The 24221-nt window shown below is 46.3% G+C and overlaps 1 protein-coding gene across 1 annotated transcript in view; it reads right to left on the reverse strand.

Annotated features, from left to right (window-relative positions):
• Positions 1-24221, reverse strand: part of CHD1 (chromodomain helicase DNA binding protein 1) — a 1544591-nt gene that overhangs the window by 1319408 nt on the left and 200962 nt on the right. The window contains exon 8 of the mRNA XM_086960963.1: positions 5558-5780. Within this exon, the coding sequence (XP_086817089.1) occupies positions 5558-5780 (223 nt within the window). The remainder of the gene's footprint in view (positions 1-5557; positions 5781-24221) is intronic.

Below are 24221 nucleotides of genomic sequence, written 5' to 3' on the forward strand. Positions count from 1 at the left end.
TCAATATTTAATTTCTTAGCCCCTCTCTGCAGGACATCCAGATAGGTAGTGATGTCGTCCACTGGAGAGACTCTGGAGATAGGGCTGTCTGTGAGAGTAGGGGAGTAATCCCTAGTGGAAGATTGGGTAGAGGAGGTAGAAGAGGTGGAAGGAGTTCTTCTACTCCTGCGATGAGAACTGTGTCGCCTCTCGCCCGATCTTCTGGAACGTTCTTCCCTTCTTGGAGAACGAGACCTTCTGGGACGTTCCTCTCTCCTTGGAGAACGGGATCTCCTTGGGCGTTCCTCCCTTCTTGGAGAACGAGATCTTCTTGGACGTTCCTCTCTTCTTGGAGAACGAGATCTATCTGGCCTCCTTTCAGGTGAACGTGCTGCCTGTTGCCTGGGAGGACTGACTCGGTCTACTTCAGCAACCAGCCTTTGCAGCGGAGATCTATGTTCCGGGCTGACGTACTGCCGAAGGCATTCCGTAGCCCCTGAGTCCTGCCAATTTTGCAGTGATGCATTCCATCTAGGGGACAGCCTCACCCCAGGAGCAGAAACCTCTGACCTACGTGGAGGAGATTTACGGACAAGACTTCTGATGTTTGCAGATGATCTGGAGGAACCAGAAGACTGGGAAGATGAGTGACGCGAAGCTGATTCCGCAACCAGAATCGCAGAGTGCCTCGACATTGATTCAGCTCTTGACATCGACGATGGAACTCTTCCCCTCGACGTCGACCTCCTCCGGGGCGTCGACGGAGCAATCACTTCCGATGTCGGATGTCTTGACGATGAGTGATGCAAAGAACGATGGTCTCTCGACGTCGAACGGCGATGGCTTGCCGACGACGGAGCTTTCTCTCTCGATGTCGAGTGTCTACGTGACGACGGCGGAGGAACCCTGGACACCCTCGATGCCGAACGTCGACGAGACATCGCCGGAGATCGCCTCCTCGACGCCGATCGATGCCTGGTTGTCGACGGCGGAGGGGTCTTGGACCTCGACGCCGGACGTCGCCATGTTGACGTCGGCGGGGGAGTCACACTTCGACACTGATCGTCGTCGCGATGACGACGGCGGAGGTGTGCCGCCCCTCGACACCGATCGTCGCCGGGTTGACGACGGCGGAGGGGTCTTGGACCTAGACGCCAATCGTCGCCGAGTTGACGATGGCGGAGGGGTCCTGGTCCTAGACTCCGAACGTCGTCGAGATGCCGACGACGTAGGGATCTTGGTCCTCGACGCCGAACGTCGCCTGCTTGACGACGGCGGAGGCGTCTTGGTCCTCGGCGCCGATTGCCGCCCGGTTGACGACAGCGGAGGAGTCACTGGCCTTGACGCCGATCGCCGCCCTGTTGATGACGGTGGAGGCGTTACCTCCCTCGACACCGATCGTCGCCTGGTTGACAACGGCGGAGGAGATTTCGCCGACGGAGCTGGCATCCTCGACGTCAGTGACGAACCTGATCTTTTCGACGGCGAGCCTGCTGTCGATGGTCGTTTTTCAGCTGGAAAACTCACCGGTAGATGTTTCTTCAGCGCCGAACCCGACGTTGAAGTTGAATGACATGAAGACTTGCCTTTAGAAGGACTTCTGGCCCTCTTGATGCCCTTCTTCACTGGAGATCTTCCTCTGGAGGACCTTTGAGCCAGTCCATAAATGTGGTTTCTTTCTCTGTCCTTCAGAGTTCTCTCAGACAGGCATTCGCAGTGAGGACAGTCCTTAGGATCATGATGATCAGGCAAGCAAAGTATACAGACATCATGACTGTCTGATTTTTCCTTCTTATTGCCACAAGATGGACAGTTGTCAAACAGAGAAGGCATTTTAAAATAAAATGCCACACAAAAATTGTCTAAAAAGACAAAAACCTTACTTGACAAGGTGTTAAAAGTCAAAGTAAGTCCAAAAGTTAGAAAATTGAAGCAAATTTCTGTCAGAAAAGCCAGAAATGAGTGGAGCTGTGTTACCAGGGTCCTTCCTGAAGGAGCCGGAAAGAACAACTGACCCAACTGTCACCCCTGAGGCATGATGGGATACTGGGGGTCATGAGTGCCTTAAAGGCACGGTGTCAGTTTTATTATTACATGCAGCTACAGGTTAGCTTTTCAGTCTTTTTAGACTGTGTTTGCAATGCAGCCTGGGAGCTTTCTATGCTTTCAGTGAGTTATAAGAATTTCTATTGCTTTCTAAGCATTAAAACAGTTTCTAAACAATCTTTGGTGTTGTTTCTCATGTTTCTAATGCAGATGTTCATGTATGGTGGAAATTCTTTACGGCATAATTCAGCTCTACTGTTTATTTGGCTGCAATTATATATATATTGATATATATATATAGATATATAGATATATATATATATATATATATATATTGAAAATAGGATTCCAATTCCAGATACGCTCCCATGGAAATCATCCAGGCACTCACGAATATCGTTTCTTTTAGGCTTCTTTTATTATAGTTACAGCAATGTCATCAACGCGTTTCGGGAGTCAAGCTCCCTTGATCACGATATATATATATATATATATATATATATATATATATATATATATGTGTATATATATATGTGGGGCACATATAATATATTGTTTCTGGGGTCCCGCGCATGGGCGGGAATATTCTAATGCTTATGACTATTGATGAGGATCCCCTGGAAGAGAACTAGGCATATCATATGATTAGCAAAAGTAATCTAAAAAGTAACGTAGATAGTAATCTGTAAAGTATCTGAAAAGTAATTTCGAACTGTTGACTTACCTGTGATTCAACCAACTGCATTTGAACCTGCATTCAACTGTAAATCATTGCATAAGAGTTTGCAAAGTATTATTTCCCTTACCTGCAACAGGCTTGGCTTGGGTCTAAGAAATAAAATAACTAAATAATATGTTTGATATAAATTGGTCTGGGTCCAGTCTTTGAGTGTGTGACATCATTTGCTGCCTGAGTGGGTCTTCCATCCTCTGTATCGTTATCAGTACTGAATTCTCCAAGGTCAGGTGGTGAGAATGCAGTATGTGGAATCGATTGAAGTGGCTCAGCAGGCCTTGACAGCATCAGTAAATCCAATGGTAAAACTTCTAGTGATATAGGTGGTGGCGCTTGTGGATGCTTTGATGGGTGAGGATTAGCTATTTTATCAGGCTGTTAAACAAAGCTGTTATGTAATTCATCATCATTTGCCTCAGGTCTCTTATTAACAATGTTGGAATCTATACCATCCATAATAGACTTCAGCTTTATAATGTAGCTTAATAATGGCATTTTACCTTCAGCTGACTAGGGCCGTAGGCTGTCCCAAATAGACCCTCATTGTCCAAGCCCTCTGTATCTATAATATTGGTGGAGGCTGTGGTGGCACCTTGATTGAATACCTACTCTGGAATGATAGTGTTTGGATAGCTGTAAACAAACACAGAGGACTGTGTTGACTGTGAGGTTATCAACAATAGATTCATTGACAGTGCAGTGCACCTGTCTCCATGTCTTTGGTAATTATGTTTTTTTGTTAATGGGGACAGGTAGCAGATGGAGAAAAAAGGCAGCTTCAGCTTCTCAGACTAAGGGGAAAGAAAGAGGGGGAGACTTTTTTATTTTGAATAGTTGGTGCTTCTCTTTTGAGTTATGTGATGCCTCAGGAAATGGACTACATAGACTACCAGTTTTCTTCTCCACTTTCCTGAGTTGATGAGGACGAGGCTCTTTGGATGTCAACGATCATCATCAGAAACCATAAAGGAGATTATTTGATATTCACAATGAGTCCTTTATGACTTTTCCTAGGCAGTTTTCAAGAGTTATCAAAGTCTTCATCTGAGGGGATTGTTTCCATTGCTCAGGATTTTTGGATACAAAACACAGAACAAAGGAGACCAGGTCGATTAGTGGTGTGTTTATTTTGGGCACAACTGTGGCAAAATACGCTGTTTTCCATTTCCGCACCGTTACATGGGCGGTATATGGAATGGCTGCCCATCCCCACATGATGATATGCCGCCAAGAGGGTGGTCTGATGGGACTTTTCTAGCCCAGTGTGACCCAACATACTTATCCACACGGGTGTCCTTGTGATTCCTGCTCTCGATTCAGGACAGCACACCACTAATCAACCTGGTCTCCTTTTTTCTGCGTTTTGTATCTACAGTATAGAGGCATGAGTTGACAGGTCGTTAAAATATTTCCCCTTTGACCCTCCGCACATTTGTTTTTTATCAGGATTTTTGGAGCCATTGGAGCAAGCTTCCTATTTATGGTCTTTAAGAGTTTGTGTTGCATGTGTCCTGCAAATCTTAAGAGTTTTTACTGTTATGAGCTTCGTGCAAACAGTAGATGTCTTTGCTATGAAGGTCATCTGAGTGGACTTTCTTTTCCACACAGGAACCACTAAGTCTGAAAAGACCTTTTTGTTGTTGAAGATTTAGATAGGGCTGAAACAAATTCTGATTCATAGTCTCTAGTATAGACATCTGCTACAAAGATTGAGAAAGCGGGGAAAATAAAATTATAAAGCCACAATAGACTTATCTGTGGGGATGTAAGCAGAGCTCAAATGGACTTCACACATAATGTGCAGTACAAATTTGAGGGATGGTGGCCTCTGGGTTGTGGTTTTCACTTTGCCCTCACCTCATTAGTAGAAGTTTTAGAGCCTTTTTTAATGAGGTTGGTAGGCTACTGCAGTGACCATGCTTACAGTCTTTAAGGCAATATTTAACATTACACTGCTATTTTAATGTTAACATAGGACTCCAAAATCAACGATGGGGATGATTCAATCTGTAAATCTATGACAGTTCCTATGCTGGAAAATTGGAGGACCTTGCTGGCAGAATGCTGGTGTAAGCACAAATTCAGGGTAGGACAAAGCCTCTATGGGCTCTGTAAGAGAAATTAACCCACTGCACTTGAGTGATTTTCAGCATGAGAGTTCTTAAGTATTCCAAGAATCTAGGAAAAAGTGGAGGGATCTGAACAACCCATGAGGAGGATCACTGATGCAGGTGCTGGGGGGGATCTCTCCCAGTGTACAGGTGACCAAGTGTGGGCAATGATGTAAAAGACAGTAGGAGATTTAAAAGTAATTCAGCGTGTGTATGACCATTATGGAATGACTACCTTCCTAAAAAGGATCCTAAAATGATAACTGCATAAGGAATGGGGGCATGGGGATGAGAGTGCAGGCAATGGGCAGACCCATCGATACTGCATGTAATTATGCACAAGGAGGACATCATATTTGAGGGTTCTCTTTTTCCCCGAGCTGGGAATTAAAAGCAAATTAAACCACTACCTTTCTAAACTAGAACTGTTCTATTGTAGGGAAACTTCATTTTACGAAAAAGAGGCTGGTTAAACTTTACTGGAGGAGGCAGTATCTAGTAAAGAGCGATTAGAAGATATCTTTCTTGAAAATACAGGTCCCATTGTAAATGAAATGTGATTCTAAGTAAGAACAACGTGCTAAGGAACTAGATAGGAATACTGAGAATATATTCTCGTGGCTTGTTAAAATTAATAACCATGTTTACTCAGTAAGTAATGCATATTTCATTTAACCAAGCATACCATCTTTTTATCTCTTGGTCCTTTTTCTTAAAGTTTTCCATTTTTTTCATCCCCTTCACGTTTTGCTGATTTAATGTTTCTTCCGTTTCCCATGTGTTGTGGATACTCGACCAACCTTTCCATTTTATAAGATATTGAGTCTCTCCTGGTTCCCTCTCATCATAATCTGCATTTGGATCTCCATCAGCTTCTACTGCATATATGGTGGTTGTGGCGCCTACGGCTGTTAATTAGAAAAGAATGAATGTTAATAAGTGACCTCTCAATTGAGTCTCTTGGTGTTTAAAAAAAATACCTCTTACACACAACATCTTATAAGAATGGTGATATTAGCCTAGATTAGGCGAACACAGTTTTAGTTGCTAACTGCTGAGGTCATACAAGTCTCTTCCTCAAAGAGTCATTAAAGTTAAAGAGGTTTACCACGCCCCTCAAGGAAACAAATATGAGCAGCCTCACTTTAGTAACAAGTATAATCTTCATTTCAGCACTGTATTTTAACAGTTAAGTCTTAAAATGTTTACTAGTGGATCAGTACTGTTGGCAAGAAAGTGCACTGCATGGTTTTAAAAATATAGATGTGCTACACAGCTCCTGCAGTTTCTGTCCCACTGGAGATACAACATTTTGAACCACATGTACAAAGATTTTTTGTGGTTAAATACGGACGATTCTCAAGAGTCAGCCTGTTTACGAGCTCCAAATGGATTTTTCCCATTTACAAAGCCCTATTTGCGATTCAGCAACCTAGTACCAAATCGGTAATTGGGTTTGCAATTTATTATCAGGAAGGGGGTATTAGGCTGTCCCTTCCTAATACTGAATTGCAATGGTATGTGTGAATGTTTTGCAACCGAAATACAGTCGCAAAACATTTGCATTTTGCCACCTACTTCAAGTAGGTGTTAACCCATTCGCAAATGAGAAGGGTCCCCCAACCCCTTGCTGCTTGTGAATGTTTATAAAAACATTTTTAACGAGCGGGCAATGGTGCCGTGGACAACCGCCTACTCTTGAAGGACAGAAACTTTATTTTTTTAAATGCATCCTGTTTTTCTTTAATGTAAATGGGCTGCATTTAAAACCAAAAGATTGCTTCAATTAAAAGACATGGTGGTCTGCTACCATCACTGTGATTTTAGCGATTCGCAATGGGAATCGCAAAATTTGTCAGACATATTTGAACATTGGTGTTTGCATTATCAAATAGCAAATCGTCATCGCAAATGATGGCCTTAGTCTTTCTTTGTTCTAAGTAAGAACTGGGCTTTGCTTCCCCTTTCTCACTTAGAGTGGCTACTCTCTTCTCAAGCAAAGCTACCATTCATGATGAAGTGTGGAAGTCACTTAAGAAGCTGACTATTGTGGTTTTTGTCTTCTAGGTTGGTGGCGAGCCATGACTGGGTAAGAAAGTGTTGCTAAAAGAGTCAATGACGTGGTTTTCAAGAACAGTGACTCCAACTTCTTCTATAATGGAAACTACTTTTGATCTATGAAAATGAGCCTGAGCTACCAACAGACATAACATCTGTTACAGAAGATATAGCATAAAACATGGTAATCAGAATATTATCACTAAGTTTGGACACCTTGACTCCAACTCATGCAGTCTCACTTGAGCTTCTCTACTCTTTCTTCCCAGCTAAGGCACACACACACAATGTGAGTAAAGTGAAACAGCCCATTGCAGCAAGTGTCTTTGCGGCAAGTGACTTTGCGGCATGGTGATTCGGTATCTCATGGAATTCATGCTGTCAGTCTCGCTGTGGGTGTTTGAGTATAAAACTTCAAAGTTAGTTGGGCTGGCTTCTACGTCAAAGGTCTGCAACTCACAGGTGCTTCTTCTTGTGATATCCGCATGGTAAATAGTCTAAGTAGGGTGAGCTCCATGTCAATAAGCTACTTTCGGTCAGCTGGAGAACTACTGGTTGCTCCTCAGCTACCCATTGGAGACACCTCCTTTGGAAGGAGATGGGGTTTGAAACTTGCATATAGCAAAACAGAGAAGGAATATGCTACTTACCAGTATGCATCTGTTCTTGGCATGTAGGGCTGCTGACATTCATATCTTGTGCATAGATCGCCGCCTAGTGTTGGGTCCGGATGATTGCACTTGTTGTCTTTGAAGAGTCTTCGAAGTATCACAAGATAGGTGACTCCTCCCCTGGACTACAGTGCGCATGGGCATCCTCTCCATCCTCAGATTGTTTTTCGCCATTGTGGCAGAGATGGAGATAGTAAAGTAAGAGATGGCCATGCCAGAGAAAATGCTGCAGCTGCTACAGGCACCGGGGAGGAGGGCGGGCGATATGAATGTCAGCAGCCCTACATGCCAAGAACAGATGCATACTGGTAAGTAGCATATTCCGTTCGAGGCATGTGGGCTGCTGAATTCATATCTTGTGCATAGACTGTATAGCAGTATCTCCTCTAGCGGTGGCTACCTGTGCCAGCTGCAGCAGTTTGAAAAAGAGTTTTGAGGACAGCCTGGCCTACAGCAGCTTGCTGTTTGGTTTGCACATCTACAAAGTAGTGTTTTGTGAAAGTGTGTATGGTGGTCCATGTGGCTGCCTTACAGATATCTTCAAGAGGAATATTTCCTAGGAAAGTCATGGATGCCCCCATTTTCCTAGTGGAGTGTGCTCTTGGGGGGACGGTTAAAGTGTGTTTTGCCTTTTGATAGCATATCTGACTGCATTTAACTATCCATCTGTCTATTCCTGATTTTGAAATTGGATTCCCCTTGTGTTGTGGTGCAAAGGCAACAAACAGTTGCTTTGTTTTCCTAAAGGATTTAGTTCTGTCCACATAGTAAAGTAGAGCACTCTTTACGTCTTTTGTGTGCAGGGCTCTCTCAGCTACTGACTGTGTATTTTGAAAGAACACTGGCAGTTCTATTGATTAGTTGATATGGAAATTGGATACAACCTTAGGCATGAATTTAGGGTTTGTTCTAAGAACCACCCTGTTGGCATGTACCTGCATGAAAGGTTCTTGAATTGTAAGCGCTTGTAATTCACTCACTCTTCTGAGTGAGGTGATGGACACCAAGAATCCAGCTTTTCACGTTAGGAATTGTAGTTCGCATGAATGTAAAGGTTCGAAAGGAGGGCCCATGAGTCTGATAAGCACTATATTGAGATTCCAGACTGGGGAAGAGGGGTGCCTAGGAGGATTAAACCCTCCATGAAGGCTTTGATTGCTGGTATTCTAAACAGTGAAAGGTGTTGCCCGTTTTGAAGGTATGCTTCTATGGCAGCGAGGTGTAGCCTTATTGAAGAGTATGCTAAGTTACATCTTTGTAGGTGCAGCAGGTAACATATAATGTTTTTTATGGAAGCATCTAAGGGGTTGATTTGGTTATTGGTGCAGTAAATAACAAATCTTTTCCATTTAGCTGCATAGCACGCTCGTGTGGTTGGTCTTCTTGCCTCCCTAATGATATTCATGCAATCTGGGGGCAAGTTAAGGTATCCAAACTCTAAGACCTCAGGAGCCAGATTGCTAGGTTCATTTGATTGGGATCTGGGTGTCTGATTTCTCCATGGTTCTGAGTTAGAAGATGGGGTGCAAGGTGCAGTCTTTGATGGGGAACTACTGAGAGTTCCAGGAACGTCGTGTACCATGGTTGTCTCGCCCATGTGGGAGCAACTAGGATTAGTGTGAGGGAGTGTTGCCGCAGTTTGCGTGCCACCAGCGGGATCAGTGGTGCTGGGGGAAAAGCGTACGCAAATCTGCCTGACCAGTTCATCCATATCGCATTGCCCTGTGACAATGGATGTGGGAACCTGGCGGCAAAGTATTGGCATTTCGAGTTTACTTTTGTGGCGAACAGGTCTATTTCTGGGTGACCCCACTCCTGGAAGAATGGCTGAAGGACCTGGGGGTGTATCTCCCATTCGTGTAATTGCTGGCTGTGCCTGCTGAGCAGGTCGGCAACTTGATTGTCCTTCCCTGGAAGGTGTTCTGCTAGGAGAAAAATGTTTTTTGGAATCGCCCACTACAGATGCTTTGTGCCAGATGGGACAGCTGTGGAGAGTGCGTTCCTCCCTGTTTCTAGATATAGTACATCGCGGTCATGTTGTCCGTCCGGATCAACACCGTCTTGCTGTACAAGTATTTCTGAAATTCTTTTAGGGCTAGGAATATCGCTAGCAACTCTAGTTGGTTGATATGCAGCCTTTTCTGTTTGTTTGTCCAGAGCCCCTGTACTGTGTATTGAAAAAGATGGGCTTCCCAGCCTGTCAGTGATGCGTCCGCTGTTAGTACTAGTTGTGCAACCGGCTCTTGGAACAGTCGCCCCTTGGAAAGGTTTTGTGGTTTCCACCACTCCAGAGAGTTGTGAGTGCGACTGTCTACCAACACTAGGTCTTTTAGTTGTTCTTGAGCCTGGTTCCATTGCCGTGCTAGGCATTCCTAAAATGGGCGCCTCTGAAGTCTGGCATGGGGGACAATGAATATGCAGGAGGCAATCATGCTTATGAGTTGCATGAAGACTTGAGCTGGCAAAGAGTGTTTTGGCAGGAATTTGGGAATGAGTGTCTGCATAATGGCTATCCTTGCTGAGTTTGGATATGCCTTTGCCACTGAGGTGTTTATGGTGGCTCCCAGGTACTGCTGTATGTGGGATGGTTGCAGATGTGAATTTGTGTCGTTGATTGAGATTGAGAATCCTAAGCTGTGTAGCAGCTGGATTGTCTGAGACGTGTGTGCTGCACATTGTTGGTACGATTTTGCTTGTATTAGCCAATCGTCCAAGTAAGGGTACACATGGACGTGCTGCCTCCTTAGATGTGCTGCCACTGTCACTAAGCATTTTGTAAACACTCTTGGAACCGTGTTAACCCCGAAGGCCAAAACCTTGAATTGGTAGTGTTGACCTTCCATTGTGAACCTGAGGTATTTTCAGTGGGCTGGATGGATGGGTATGTGGAAATACGCATCTTTGAGGTCCAGTGTTGCTAGAAAATCCCCCTGTTGTAGCAACAGGAGCACTTGTTGTAATGTTATCATATGAAAGTGCTCTGACAGTATGTATTGATTTGGGTGTCTGAGGTCCAATATTGGTCTGAGAGAGCCGTCCTTGGGAATAAGGAAATATAGGGAGTATACTCCTGTCCCTTGCTGTTGGAAAGGGACTTGTTCTATGGCCCCCTTTTCTAGCATGCAGTTCACCTCTTGTTGTAACAGGGTGATGTGTTCTCTGGACATTGGACGATGTCTGGGTGGTATGTTTGGTGGTGTAGAAGTCAGTTCTAGGCAGTAGCCAGACTGAATAATTTCTCTCACCCACCTGTCTGTGGTAATTGCGTTCCAGACAGGTAGGAACTGTTGGGAGTCTGACTCCGACTGGTGTTAAGTGGTCTGGAGGTAGTGGGATAGAGTCACTTTTTTGAGGCAGTGGAGGCTCTGGTGTTATTGCCTCCACGTCCCCTTCCCTTGGTATTGTTACCTCTGTAGCCTCCTCTGGTTGTTTTTTTGGTAAAGGAACTTTGTGTGTTACCTTTATATGAGGCCGTTGTTTGTGAGGTATATCCTCGTGTATTCGCCCTGTACGAGGAGCGACGAAAGGAGCCCCTATCAATCAATCAATCAATCATTGACACTTCTAAAGCGCGCTACATACCCGTAGGGTCTCAAGGCGCGGGGGGGGGGGGCGCTACTGCTCGAACAGCCAGGTCTTCAGCTTCTTCCTGAAGGAGAGGTGGTCTTGGGTCAGGCGCAGGTCGGTCGGGAGGGAGTTCCAGGTCTTGGCGGCCAGGTAGGAGAAGGACCTTCCTCCTGTAGTCGCTCTTCGAATGCGGGGGACGGCGGCGAGGGCGTGGTTGGCTGATCGGAGGTGGCGTTTGGGAGCGTAGAAGTTGACTCGGCTGTTGAGGTAGCTCGGGCCTTGGTCGTGTAGGGCTTTGTGTGCGTGGGTGAGGAGGCGGAAGGTGATTCTTTTGTTGACGGGGAGCCAGTGAAGGTCTTTCAGATGTCCGGAGATGTGACTGGTTCGTGGGATGTCGAGGATGAGTCTGGCTGAGGCGTTCTGGATCCGCTGGAGTCTCTTCTGGAGCTTGGCGGTGGTGCCGGCGTAGAGGGCGTTGCCGTAGTCCAGTCGGCTGGTGACGAGGGCCTGGGTGACGGTCTTCCTGGTCTCGGTGGGGATCCACCAGAAGATCTTCCGTAGCATGCGTAGGATGTTGAAGCACGCCGAGGAGACGTTGTTGACTTGCTTGGTCATGGAGAGGGAGGAGTCCAGGATGACGCCCAGGTTTCGTGCATGGTCTGTCGGTTTGGGTGCGGTGCCCAGGGCGGGAGGCCACCAGGAGTCGTCCCAGACGGAGGGTGAGGAGCCCAGGATGAGGACCTCCGTCTTGTCCGAGTTCAGTTTCAGGCGGCTGGTCGTCATCCACTCGGCTACCTCTTTCATTCCCTATGTTGCTGAAATTGCAATGCCCCCATTGATTTTGCCGTCTCTGTGTCCTTTTTCATTTTATCTAAAATGGTGTCGACAGAAGGGCCAAATAGAAAATCCTGAGTAACAGGTTGATTAAGGATAGTGGACTGCACCTCATTTTTAAAGCCAGAAATATGCAGCCATGCATGTCTGCGGAGTAGAACGCTAGTGTTAATTGACCTAGCTGCAGTGTCTGCTGCATCAAGCGCGCATTTGATGGAGGCGTTTGTTATGAATTTTCCTTCCGGTATGAGATCTTGGGCTTGTGCTTTTAAAGGCTCAGGTAGGTGTTGCATTAGGGTCTCTAGCTGGTCGTAATGCGCCCTGTCGTAATGAGCCAGTAGGGTTTGTGTATTAGCGATCCTCCACGAGTTGGAGGCTTGTGCTGCTACTCTTTTCCCTGATGCCTCTAGTATTTTTGACTCTTTGTCTGGGGGGGGTGCCTCCCCAGTGGTTTGGGAGTTGGCTCTTTAACGTGCGTTGGCCACTACCAGGGAATCAAGTGGTAACTGTCCTTTGATGTAAGTAGGATCAGTAGGAGCTTCCCATATCCTTTTTTCTATTCTGGGCTTGATTACCCGTGCCCTGGCTGTATCCTTAAATATGTCAGGTGCATGTTTCAGAACTCCCTTTAACATGGTTAGTGTTTTGACACTTTTTTCTAATGTAGGGAAGGTGTCAAACAAGAAGTCTTCCTCAACAGGGTCGTTATGCATATCCACGTTGTGGAACTGTGCAGCCCTGTCTATGAGTTGATTAAAAACTACGGTGTCATCAGTAGGTGACGGCTTAGTAGGATAAGAGGACATATCAGGGATGGGATGTGTGTTGTAAGGGTCAGTTGGCTCTTCCCATGGTTCCTGTTGTGGTTCAGGGTCCTGTGGGAAGTCATATTGAGGCTGTGGCTTATCCCCTGTGTTACCTTCATCGTCCCCGTGATGAGAAGGAGAATAAGGAGTGTATGGATTAAAAGGAGTAGTAGGCATGATAGGTTGAAAAGGAATGAAGGGTCTAGAAGGAGAAGTCCCAAAGTCCTTTTTCTTCAGTGGAATAGGGGACTGAGGTTCAAAGTCCAAAGGCCTCTTTTTCCTATGCAGGATGGTAACTTTACCAGTCTCTGGGTTGATATAAATTTTTGCTTGGTCGTCCGAGGGATCTGGGTGGAAGAGTTCTTCCTCAACAGTCCTGGGTTGAGTGAAAGACTTCGGTTTGTCGACGACTTTTGGTTTAGCAGCCGATTTTTTTGGCTCCGGGCCTTTTTTCGGGTCGACCGTGACTTTCGGGTCGACGCGTTTCTTGTGTCCGTAGGCTTCTTCGGAGGAGTGTCCTTTTTAGATGAGTGTTCTTTCCAGAGTCGATTGTCTTTTTTGGATCGACTGGTGTTTTCGGAGCCGGTGTCTTCGGGCCGATAGGTCGTTCTGGCTTCGACGCGGGTTTAGGTACGGCGCCTTTTGCCGGGTCAACGAATTTTGGTGCAGAAGGCTTGTTTGTGTCAGCGACCTTCTTTGGTTCGGCGCCCTTTGGTTGTGTGGCCTTGTTCGGTTCGACAACCACTTTTGGCTCGACAAGTTTGGGGTGCACGGCCTTCTTGGGGTCGACAGTCTTTTTCGGCCCGACGCTCTTTGGCTGTGCGGCCATTTTCGGATCAACACCCTTCTGGTCGACGACCTTCTTTGGCTCTGAAACCTTCTTTGGGACGATGTTACTGGGCCCTGGGGTTTCGGAAGGTTTCGGTTTCAGTTCCGAGCGGATGGCGGGGCAAGCAAAACTTTTTTATGATCTTGGCTAAGGCCCTTTCGTGATGCCTTGACCGGAGCCGTTGTTACCGGGGTAGATGGTGTTGGGGGAAGGGTACTCACGATGTCGTCATCGGAGTCCGAGTAGTCCTCTACGGTGACGATCTCTAGGATAGAGTCTGGCGCGTCTTGTAGATCTTGGTCATCATCGAAGTTGTTGTCCAGGTCAGGTGCCTGTCGCTGCATTTCTTGCCTGGCGGCACGTCGGTTCCGAATAGTTTTCTTGGATCGCAACTGTGCGCAGGCTGGACAGCTTTCCTCCTTATGGTCTGGGGAAAGGCACTTGTTGCATACTGAGTGCTTATCAGTAAGTGGGAACTTGGAGTGGCATTGTGGGCACCTTTTAAACGGGCTTCTTTCCATAGACGGTCGGCTCACGTGGCGTCGAAAAGGCCCAACGGCACGCGTCGACGACCGCTTGGAGATGGAAGGCTGGAGCGAGTAGAGGGGTACCGAGCGAGAACAATACCGTCGAATCGAAGGCCTTTTGGCCTTTAGAAAAGTTTTGTTTTTGATTCCAAAGTTGGAGTATAGGAGTTTGCATCCGAACCCAATGGCGGAAAAAAACAATCTGAGGATGGAGAGGATGCCCATGCGCACTGTAGTCTAGGGGAGGAGTCACCTATCTCTTGATACTTCGAAGACTCTTTCAAGACAACAAGTGCAATCATCCAGACCCAACACTAGGCGGCGATCTATGCACAAGATATGAATTCAGTAGCCCACATGCCTCGAACACAAAAATACACCTAAACTTCAATGTGCAGTCAGTGCTAGATTAAAGACAAATGTAAGTCTAATATGAATTTAAGTGTAACGAGTAGTTAAGAATATGATATAAATACAAAACTAGAAGGTGCCAGACTGTTCTGGGATAAAGGTACAATGCCAAAATATTTTAAATTATTTAGGTGATCAGTGCAAAACTGCACATAGCGTTGGCAAATGCCAATGTTACTGTACAGGGACACACAGACTAACTTGGAGGTTTCAGGGCTCTTCGATTTAATGAACTATCTACTACCAAATGTCAGTCAATGGAAAGAGTTGTGAGACAACAATATTACAATGTGGAAGGTGAAAACCTTTCTACACAATATCTGTCCCACTGCTTTAATGTCCTTTGGCTCTATGTTACACTACTCTGGGGCTGAAATTCTAGTCCAAAAAGTTAAATAACCCCTGACAAAAACCCAGGGGAGGGCACATATCAGCACCCAAGAAGTATGGAGAAGAACTAACAGTGGAGGCTCCCCAGTGATGCAGCGGGAAACTTCATAATGAAGATGAGTGGGGCCTCTCCAATGGCTCCTGGGTGCTCTTGGTTCTTTGAAGTGTCCTCCACACAGGTTCTATACTCAATTGGGCTTTCACATCTTTCAGTGATTAATGCAGCTCATCTCATGGTAGGGCAGTCCAGCTTCTCTCCTCCAACAGCACTAGAGTCTAAAGGAATTCAGACTTATATTCTGCCTAAGTGGTTGGAAGGTACCCAGAGGTTCAACCCCATCAATGTGCATCAGTTCACAGACTGCATCTCTTTGAAGTCAAACTAATGTACAAGTTGGGTGGTAATATTTAGTCTCCTTCGATGGACAGAAAAATGATTTCCAAAGGCTAAACTCTCTTTTCAAAAATGTACGTGGAAGGAGCGGAGAAACAAAAAAAGGACAACCCTTCAATGCCCTAGTTTGACACCCAACAACAGTGGCATATAAGAGTATTAATACAGATAGGAAGTCAGGATAAAGGACAGCAACGCTATATAGCACATTCAAGAATAAGGCACAGAACTTGACGGGTAGAAATACTAATCACCAATACACAATTATATAATATGGAATTATCACATGGGACACAGGCAACATTAAAGACAACATAGTTCTTAAGAAAAATGATACAAAGGTAAAATTAAAGCAACATATTCATTTAACTTGCCACACTTTGACAACTATTCAATTAGATCACAATAGATAGCACACTGAAGTAAAATATGGACGCAAAGTAAAGCTGATTAAAAGCAGAACTGAAGAAAGCATGTGTGCATTATGATCTGTATAAAATAGGCTTAGAGGTACGTGGCTTGGAGCGTCAAGATGGCGGTCGCACTCTAAGAGTGCTCCGGACCCCTCCATCATCCGCTCCTGAATCCGCCACCAACGACAACCAGACCTCCTATTAACGTGCCACCTGCATCACACTACGCTCGGGTGGACCATCGGAGGCACAAACAGCGTAAATTCAGGAGGAGAGACCTGCCCCGCAGCCGGATCCCCGGCCGCACAGATAACATGGCAGCAACCACTCCCTGTTCGCTGATGCTGTAGCTCACGCCTGGACGCCCAGGGCTGGCGAGGGGGTGCCCCGGCTACGGATCGCCCCCCCCCCCCCCATCATGTGACAGCCGTACCAGGTGACTTGACTGGCACAAACGAGATGTGAAGTGACACGGCCCTGCGCAGCCGACAGAGAAGAGCCCTGGGCTCTGGCCTGAGGCAGGGCATTCCTACCCCTAACCCCTCCTCTGAAGCTGTGGCGCGAGCCTCGGCTCACTGTGACTGCTCCTGCTTGGTGGGCGAGAAATGAATAAAGGGATCGGCTGTCATTACGGGCAGCGGGGAATTCGTGAACCGGGGTCTTCCCCTCCTGGGGCCGGCATCCCGAAAACTAGAGGTGGTCCTGGGCGCTGGCATGGACCACCTGAGGTGTGTGGGTCAGACCGCGAATGTGCGGAGGTCTCCTGAACCCACTGGCACCAGCGGAACACCCGCTCCCCGAGTCCCCTGCAGCCTAGTGAGTCTTTGAGCTGCGGCGCATGAGGAGGACGGGACCTGTCCTAGATGAACCCTTGGGCCTGAGGTGATCGCAGGGGCGGACTTAGCGCTCTGTAGCCGGGCAGACCACAGTGGGAAGGCCTTGACTGGGGTGGATCGGCTGCCTGCACCAGACAGCGGGAGTCTCTGGAGGGAAACATCCTTTTCCACAGCACAGGTCTGTTGTGGTTTGAACGAAATGGTTACTTACCAGTAGGAGTAGTTTTGCAGCTTGAAGATTTATCTGGATTCACATGCTGTGCATCATTCCGCCATCTAGTGGTTAGGTGCGGAATTGTCTTTGCTTTTTTTCTTTTTCTTGTTTTGGTCGCTGTCGACCACTATTTGGTGCCTTGTACGTACCCTGTGTGATGTCAGACTGCATCCTGGAGGTCGACGTGCATGGTGGCCATCTTCAAATTCGTTTTTATGTTTTTCTTATGTTTTGTAATCTTTGAGATGGTTTTGAAAATAGTGATGTAGTCCTTTTCTTCCCCACCTGTTTATTTCCCTTATAGGGGAGGTCGGGTGGGTCGCATGTGAAGCCAGAAAATTCTTCAAGCTGCAAAACTATCATACTGGTAAGTAACAATTTCATTTTGCAGCGTGAATCCTTTTCTGGATTCACATGCTGTACATCAGATTATTTAGCGGTTTCTCCAGTGTCTGGTAGGCTGTAGTGAGAGGAAGAACTTGCAAACAGTTGTTGAAGCACCCTCTGTCCAATTTGAGCTTCCTTATTCATTTGTTTGTCCACACAATAATGCTTAGTAAAGGTGTGTGGTGATGCCCATGTTGCTGCTGCGCAAATGGAATCAATGAGTACATTGGCCATAAATGCCAGGGTTGCTGCTTTCTTTCTAGTGGAGTGAACTGTTGGTTGCATTGTTAGTTCGTTTTTGGTATTGGCATAAAATTATTGGATAGCTTGTACTATCCATCTTGCAATAGTTGCCCCTGTGACAGCTGATCCTGTGTTGGTATGTGCGTAAGCAACAAACAATTGCTTTGTTTTCCTAATTTGTTCTGTTTTCTGCAAATAATACAGTAAAGCCCTCCTTATATCCAGGGTATGGAGGCTTCTTTCTGCTTTAGTTTTTGGGTTCTGGAAGAAAACTGGCATGAGAATGTTTTGATTTAAGTGATACTTATATACCACTTTTGGGAAAAACTGTGGGTTAGTCTTCAAGATTACTTTATCCCTGTGGATTTGCAAGTAGGGTTCTTGTATCGTTAATGCTCGCAGTTCACGTACTCTTCGCAGCCATGTTGTAGCAATGAGAAAGGCTGTCTTTAGAGTAATATGTTTGAGGTTCGCTGTATGCATAGGCTCAAAGGGTTTTGTCATCAGCTAAGAAAGTACTGTATTTAAGCTTCATGTTGGTACGGAGCAGTTCTTGGTGGAGCTATTCTTTTTGCTCCTTATAAGAACCTTTTGATGACTGGTCTTGTAAAAAAAAGCGTCTGCATGATTTTCCTCTTGTGTATGCCACTACGGCAGCAAGGTGCACTTTAAGGCTGGGAACGTTGATGTTGCTGTCTAAGAGGTTAGTTAGATATGTAATAACTGTTTCTTGTGTATTGATTGAACTAGTGTTGTTGTTAGTGGCGCACCAGGTGGTATATCGCTTCCATTTTGCTGTAAAGCATTTTCTTGTAGACTGTTTTCTTGCTTCTTTTAGAATTTTCATGGTTCTCATCGATAGATTGAGATGCCCTAATTTGAGGTTGTCTGGCGCCAGGCTGCTAGTTGTGGCGTAGCTGGTTCAGGGTGAAAAATCTGCTTTAAACTGGACCATTTCTCCTTTGGATAGTTCTAGGAGAGTCGAGTACCATGTTTGCCTAGGTGTAAGAAAGTGGCTCTATATATACTGGACCAAAGTAAGGTACAGTGTGCGTATAGAGTCCCCAGCCCCCAGAGGTATGACAGAGTTTAAAGTTAGATATAACCTTACTCTCCAAAGTGGTAGCTTGGTCGAGCAGTAAGGCAGTATCAGAGGACAGTGCAATGCATCTGTTGTACCCACTCAGTCAGCAACATGTTTCACACCCTCAAGAACAGAACGCTATGCCAATTGTTTTATATCAAAAGATATATAGATATATATATTTTTTTAGAACAGGTATCAAAATATACTTGTCTCAATATGAGTGACTTTAGATAATTACTTTGCAAAAAGGCAATAGATTACAGTACAATAGTTACAGTGGTTGCAATTGGCAACACAATTTCAAACACAATTTAACATTGAGCTTAATGTGTTTTTCTACATAAATGCAGATGATTACTTTAACCCCTTCGCTGCCGCTGCAATTCCGCCGCAGCGCTAGGGGAGGCCGAGCAGCGCTTGCATGCTCGTGACGGAGCCGCTCCGTCACGAGCCGCGGTTGAGCTGTGCTCGTGACGGAGCGGTTTCGTCATGGCCCCGCCCGCTCATGAGCATGGAAGGGGTTAAGGATTATTTTTCTAACCACAGGACTGGATCCTGGATTCAGTCCCAGGACCTAAGCTGTAAACAGTTAAGTAAAAGCGTTTTGGTTACAGTTGTGATTTTTAAAAATACAAATGTTTTTTCAAAGTTGACACTTAGAAACTTTTCAGTGAAAAACAAGCAATGTTATCCTATGGAAAGAAGTTCAAGCCACAGGTAAAGTAGGTTCTCGTTACTTTTGTATTCCAGTACTGGACTCCTAAGTTCAGTACTGGGACCTCTACCTAAGACAGGTAAGTAATTAAGTGTTGGTACTTGGTATGATTTTTAAAGAATATATGTAGTTTGCAAAAATCGGCACTTAGAAGAAATTTCACAGAAAATAAGTCAATGGTTTCCTATGGAAGAAAATGCAGGTAACTGGTAAGTACAATTAGGATTACTGTTGAGTTTCAGTACTGGGCTAAAAGGTACAGTACTGGCTTCTCCCCTGATCACAGGTGAGTAATTCGGAATTCGTTATTCGGCTGTTAGATGAATATTTTAAAGTTTCAAAATTCCACACTTCAGAATGTCAGTGAAAACCAGTCAATGTTAACCTATGGAAGGAAAATGAGTTATCGGCTTTTAGGTAAGTACTCGGCTGGTAGAGTTAAGGTTCTGGGCGTAGACTCAGGGGTCTCCCAGGGTTAGAAAGGTACACTACTTACACCCTCATTGGCACAGGGGCAGCCGGGTGCAGAGAGAGTTGGCCCAATGCAATGCAATGGAGGGTAGGTGGCCTTTGGTTGGTGGATGCATGCAAGCAGGCCACACAGCTGTGGGAGCTGAGCTCCTGGGCACTTACTCAGGGGGAGTGGGGAAGTAGATTAGGGTAGTAGTTGCACTTCCAGCGGCACTCGGGCGGCTGGGTGCAGGGCGCCCAATGTTATCCAATGGGACAGTTAAAAGTGAACAAAGGCTGCAGGCTCAGGACGGAGATTCTTCAGGTGCGACCACCACTTTGAGAGGTAAGTTGGGATCCTGGAGAAGAGGTAGGTACCTCAGAGGAAGGCACAGGGGGTCAGGGGGCGCTGGGTGCAGGGGTGTCTTTTGGTGTCGGGAAATCTTGCCCTCACCTGGTCGCGGGAGGATTGGTCCCTGTTTGAGGATGCAGGCATGCTCTGGTTCGTCGAGGAGGGTCTTTGGGCACTGTACTTCCGAGTCACAGTCGCCGGCGGGACGTCCTCGTAGTCTTGGTTCACTGAGGCACAGGCCGGGCTCGGCGGGTGCAAAGTGGACTGGGTTCGCGGTTCCTGGTTGGCACCAGGGATATTGGTGTTTGAGCAGAACCATTGCTCGTGGTGTCCCAGTCTTTTGGAAGGTTCAAGGCAGGCCAGTCCTCCGGGGTTTTCAAGGTCGCTGTCCGCAGGAGACGCCTGGGTTTCGCAGGAGCAGGTTCAAGCATCAACAGGCCTGTAAGGTTCTGGGGCCAAGTCAGTGGGTGTCGTCCTTTTGTTAACAGCTGCACGGCAGGTCTTATTGATTCCTGTTCTTCTTCTTGTTGCAATCGGGATCTACGGAAGGAAGGTTTGCGGTGCCCCTAAATATTAAATTTAGGGGTGTTACAGGTAGGGCAAGGGCAGGGACCAATGGGTCCCTGTCCTGGGGTGGGTACACTCCCTAGCCTGCTCCTCTCCTGTTGGAGGGGGACAGGAGCCTAGCTGTGATTGGGCAGCACTCCCCATCTTCAAGATGGCCGGAGCCCAGGGTCGTGCTTCACTTCGCCTCTCCCACCTGAGGGGTGGCGTTGGCACAGGCTGGCACACCCCCCTTCCTGACGTAGGGTTTCCCACCAGTCTTCCCATCAGAGTAGGGGTCAGAACTGGTGGGGGCGAGTTGCTGAGTACAGCAAGTGGTCTGGAGAAGCTTACAAAGGCGGAATGCCTTTGAAGCTTCCCCTGCCCATCCTGGGGGAGGAGGCTTGGTACCTCGTCCCAAGATGTGCCTTGTTGCAGGCCCAGGGGAGCGGTTGCTCTCCACCCAGGGGTCCAGCAACATGTCTGCTGTGTGGCAGCTTAGGCACCCTCTCAGACAAGACATGGATTGTAGGTTCGGTTTAAGGGGCATCTCTAAGATGCCCTCTGTAGTGCAGTTTACATTAAATCCCACACTGGCATCAGTGTGGGTTAAATGTGCTGAGAAGTTTGATATCAAACTTGTCAGCCTTCAGTGCAGCCATCATGGTGCTGTGGAGTTCGTAATGACAACCTCCCAGTACCATATACTCTTAATGGCATCACTGCACTTACAGTACCCAGGAATGGCCCTGGTTACTGTAGGGGCACAGGGCTCATGCACCACCTGTGCCCACACCACTGGCATAGGGCACCCAGCTGGAGGGGTGGCTGATGTATGCCAGGGCAGTGTATTTGTCAGCATGGCACACAGGGATGTGTGCCATGTGGACTCTTTGTTTAGGTCTGCACCAGGACACTCAGCCTGCAAAGGCAGTGTTTGTGTGTGTGTGTGTCAGGGTACAGGGCCCCTAAGGGTGGCACAATACGTGCTGCAGCCCTTAGGGGTCTTCTCTGGTCACAATGCCCTGGGTACCTAGTGTACCATTTACTAGGGGCTGGCATGTGGCCAGAGAGGTCAATTGGGTTTAGGCTTTAGTACAGTTTTTAGGGTAGAACATTGTAGTTGTATTGTCTGTTTGTATTAAGATGGTTTTCCCCTGTATATGTTTCTGGAATGCCTTGAGTGCCAGAAAAACGGTTTTCATCTCCAAACAATTGATGTGCTCCGTTGAGTCCTGTTTGAGTCTACTGACCGTGAACTTTCAGCTGGTTGAGATGTGCCCCTCAACCATTGAGGGATGCATCCGTGGTGACTGTCACAGATGGAGTTGGATACCTGAAAGGTCTCCCCTGTGCTAAGTTGTTGGATGCCCACCCTTGTATCTCTGCTTGCACCCTTTGTGTAACAACCATTAGATCCTCTCAACTGCCTGTGGCTTGTGACCGGCTGTTGGTGAGCCATTCTTGAAATGGGCGCATGTGTAGGCGAGCGTGAGGGATAAGTGGGATACATGATGCCCTCATGCCCATTAGTTTATTTACTTTCCTCATTGTCAGAGACTGTCCCCTCTGGAAGAGGGCTGTTTCCTGATGGATAGCTTGTATCATGGCTTGAGTGGGATAAGCCTTGGCGTTTGCGGTTTTCAGTCTTGCAAGCAGGAATATTTTCTCTCTTTCTGGTGTTGTAGAAGATTTCTTGTGGTTTATTGAGAAACATAGGATTTGTAGCGATTGAATTGTTTTTTTAACATGATTGTTACATGTTTGTTTAGTGCGTCCTGTTATTAGCCAGTCGTCTAAGTAGGGGTAGACGTTGATTTTCTCTCAGATGTGACGCCACTGCGGCTAGACACTCTGTGAACACCCGTGTAGCAGAATTTATGCCAAACGGGAGTACCTTGAATTGGTAGTGTGTTCCGTTGTGCAGGAATCTTAGGTACTTTCTGTGCCTTTTGTTCATAGGGATATGTAAGTAGGCGTCCTTGAGGAATATTATTGCTAAATGATCCCCTTTGGAATCTGTGGGATTATTTCTTGAAGGGTACACATCTTGAAGTATTGTGTTAGTATAAACTTGTTTATGAATCTTAAGTCCATGATTGGCCTAAGAATCTGGTTCTGTTTGGGTTCTAGGAAGTGTGGATAGTAGTTTCCTTTGTACCATTCTGGTGTTGGTACCTTTTCTATTGCACGGTTTAGGTATAGTTCTTTTATTTCTGCGTTTAGCAGTGTTTGTTCTGATCTGGTTAATTTTCTTATTTTGGGTGGATTAGCAGGTGGTGTTTTGTGAGCTCTATGCAATATCCATATTGTACCAAATTTAATATCCAATTGTCTGTTATGCTCCTTTTCCATTGTCTGTGAAAAAGGGATATTCTTCCCCCCACTGGTGTCCTTTCCAGGATTAAGTCAGTTAGAGCCATTTTCTCTTTCTCTAGAGGATTGCCATCTTCCTCTGCCATTCCCTCTTGCTCGAAAGGGCTGCTTCTGCTGCTGTTGCCATCTTAGGAGCTAGACTGTTGACCCATCAGTTGGTTTGGGTTGTGTCCCTGAGCTTGTTGTGGCATCTGCTGTCCTTGACCAAAGCTGCCGCTACCTGTGGTTTTTCTGTTCGAGAAGCCTCCTCTTCTAAAAGAATCTTGTTGCTGTAGGGCCCTCATTGCCCTTGCTGTTTCATTGTCCTTTTTAATTGGCTGAAGGGATTCATCCACTTCCTTGCCAAACAGAGCTTCTCCGTTAAATGGTCTGTTGATGTTTGATGTCTGAACTTCTTGTTTAAACCGGGAAATTCTGAGCCTGGCATGCCTTCTGAGGATGGGTCCTGTGCACGTTTGCCTGCTTGCAGTATCTGCTGCACAAGGAACTTAAGAACCAAGTTAAGATGGGGATAAAGTGAGATAGGGACACTTGTAATCCCTTTTAAGAACCTCATGACAACAAGTGACTTAAACAGAGACAGCTGGTCTAGCAACCAGAGGAATGTTGACAAAGGCTAATAAATAGTTATTTAAAGTTCCAACTGCACACACTTGCTGTGCTAGAGAAAGGGTGAAACATAGTATGTCCGACAGGAAGCCCTGAAAAGGGACTATCAAGTTATCTACACCCCATCTGACTAACCTTTTCCGTTTTCTATAGTACACCATGTAGGAAGCTGGCTCTGTATATACTATACCAAAGTAAGGTATAGTGTGCATAGAGTCCAGTGGATCCCCAAAGGCTTACAGAGGTAAACGTAGATAATACCTTACTCTCTATTTGTGGTTGTGTGGGCAAGCAGTAAGACTACATTAATAAAGGATACTACATCTACTGCCTTCTTGTGGCATATTGACCTGGTCTCTCCTTTTGGGTTCTGAACAACTGCACTGGCCCCCTCAGCTCTGGCTAGTCCCTTCTCGCCACCAAGAGTAATGGCTACAGGAAAGGGGAAAAGGGATTGCTTGCTGAAAGACACACTAAGGCTAGGGGGTGGTGAGTGAATCTTTGTCAACTAGAGGACACAGACCCTCCAGTCACTCACTCCTTCTTTGAAGGCCTTTTTGCCTCCTTCAGAAACTACCTTCAAACCCTCAAGAAAGACCTCTCTAGCAACATCAGGGAGATACACCAAGACATGGAG

This window comes from Lissotriton vulgaris, chromosome 3_1, assembly GCF_964263255.1.
Source record: "Lissotriton vulgaris chromosome 3_1, aLisVul1.2, whole genome shotgun sequence".
Lineage (NCBI taxonomy): Eukaryota > Metazoa > Chordata > Amphibia > Caudata > Salamandridae > Lissotriton > Lissotriton vulgaris.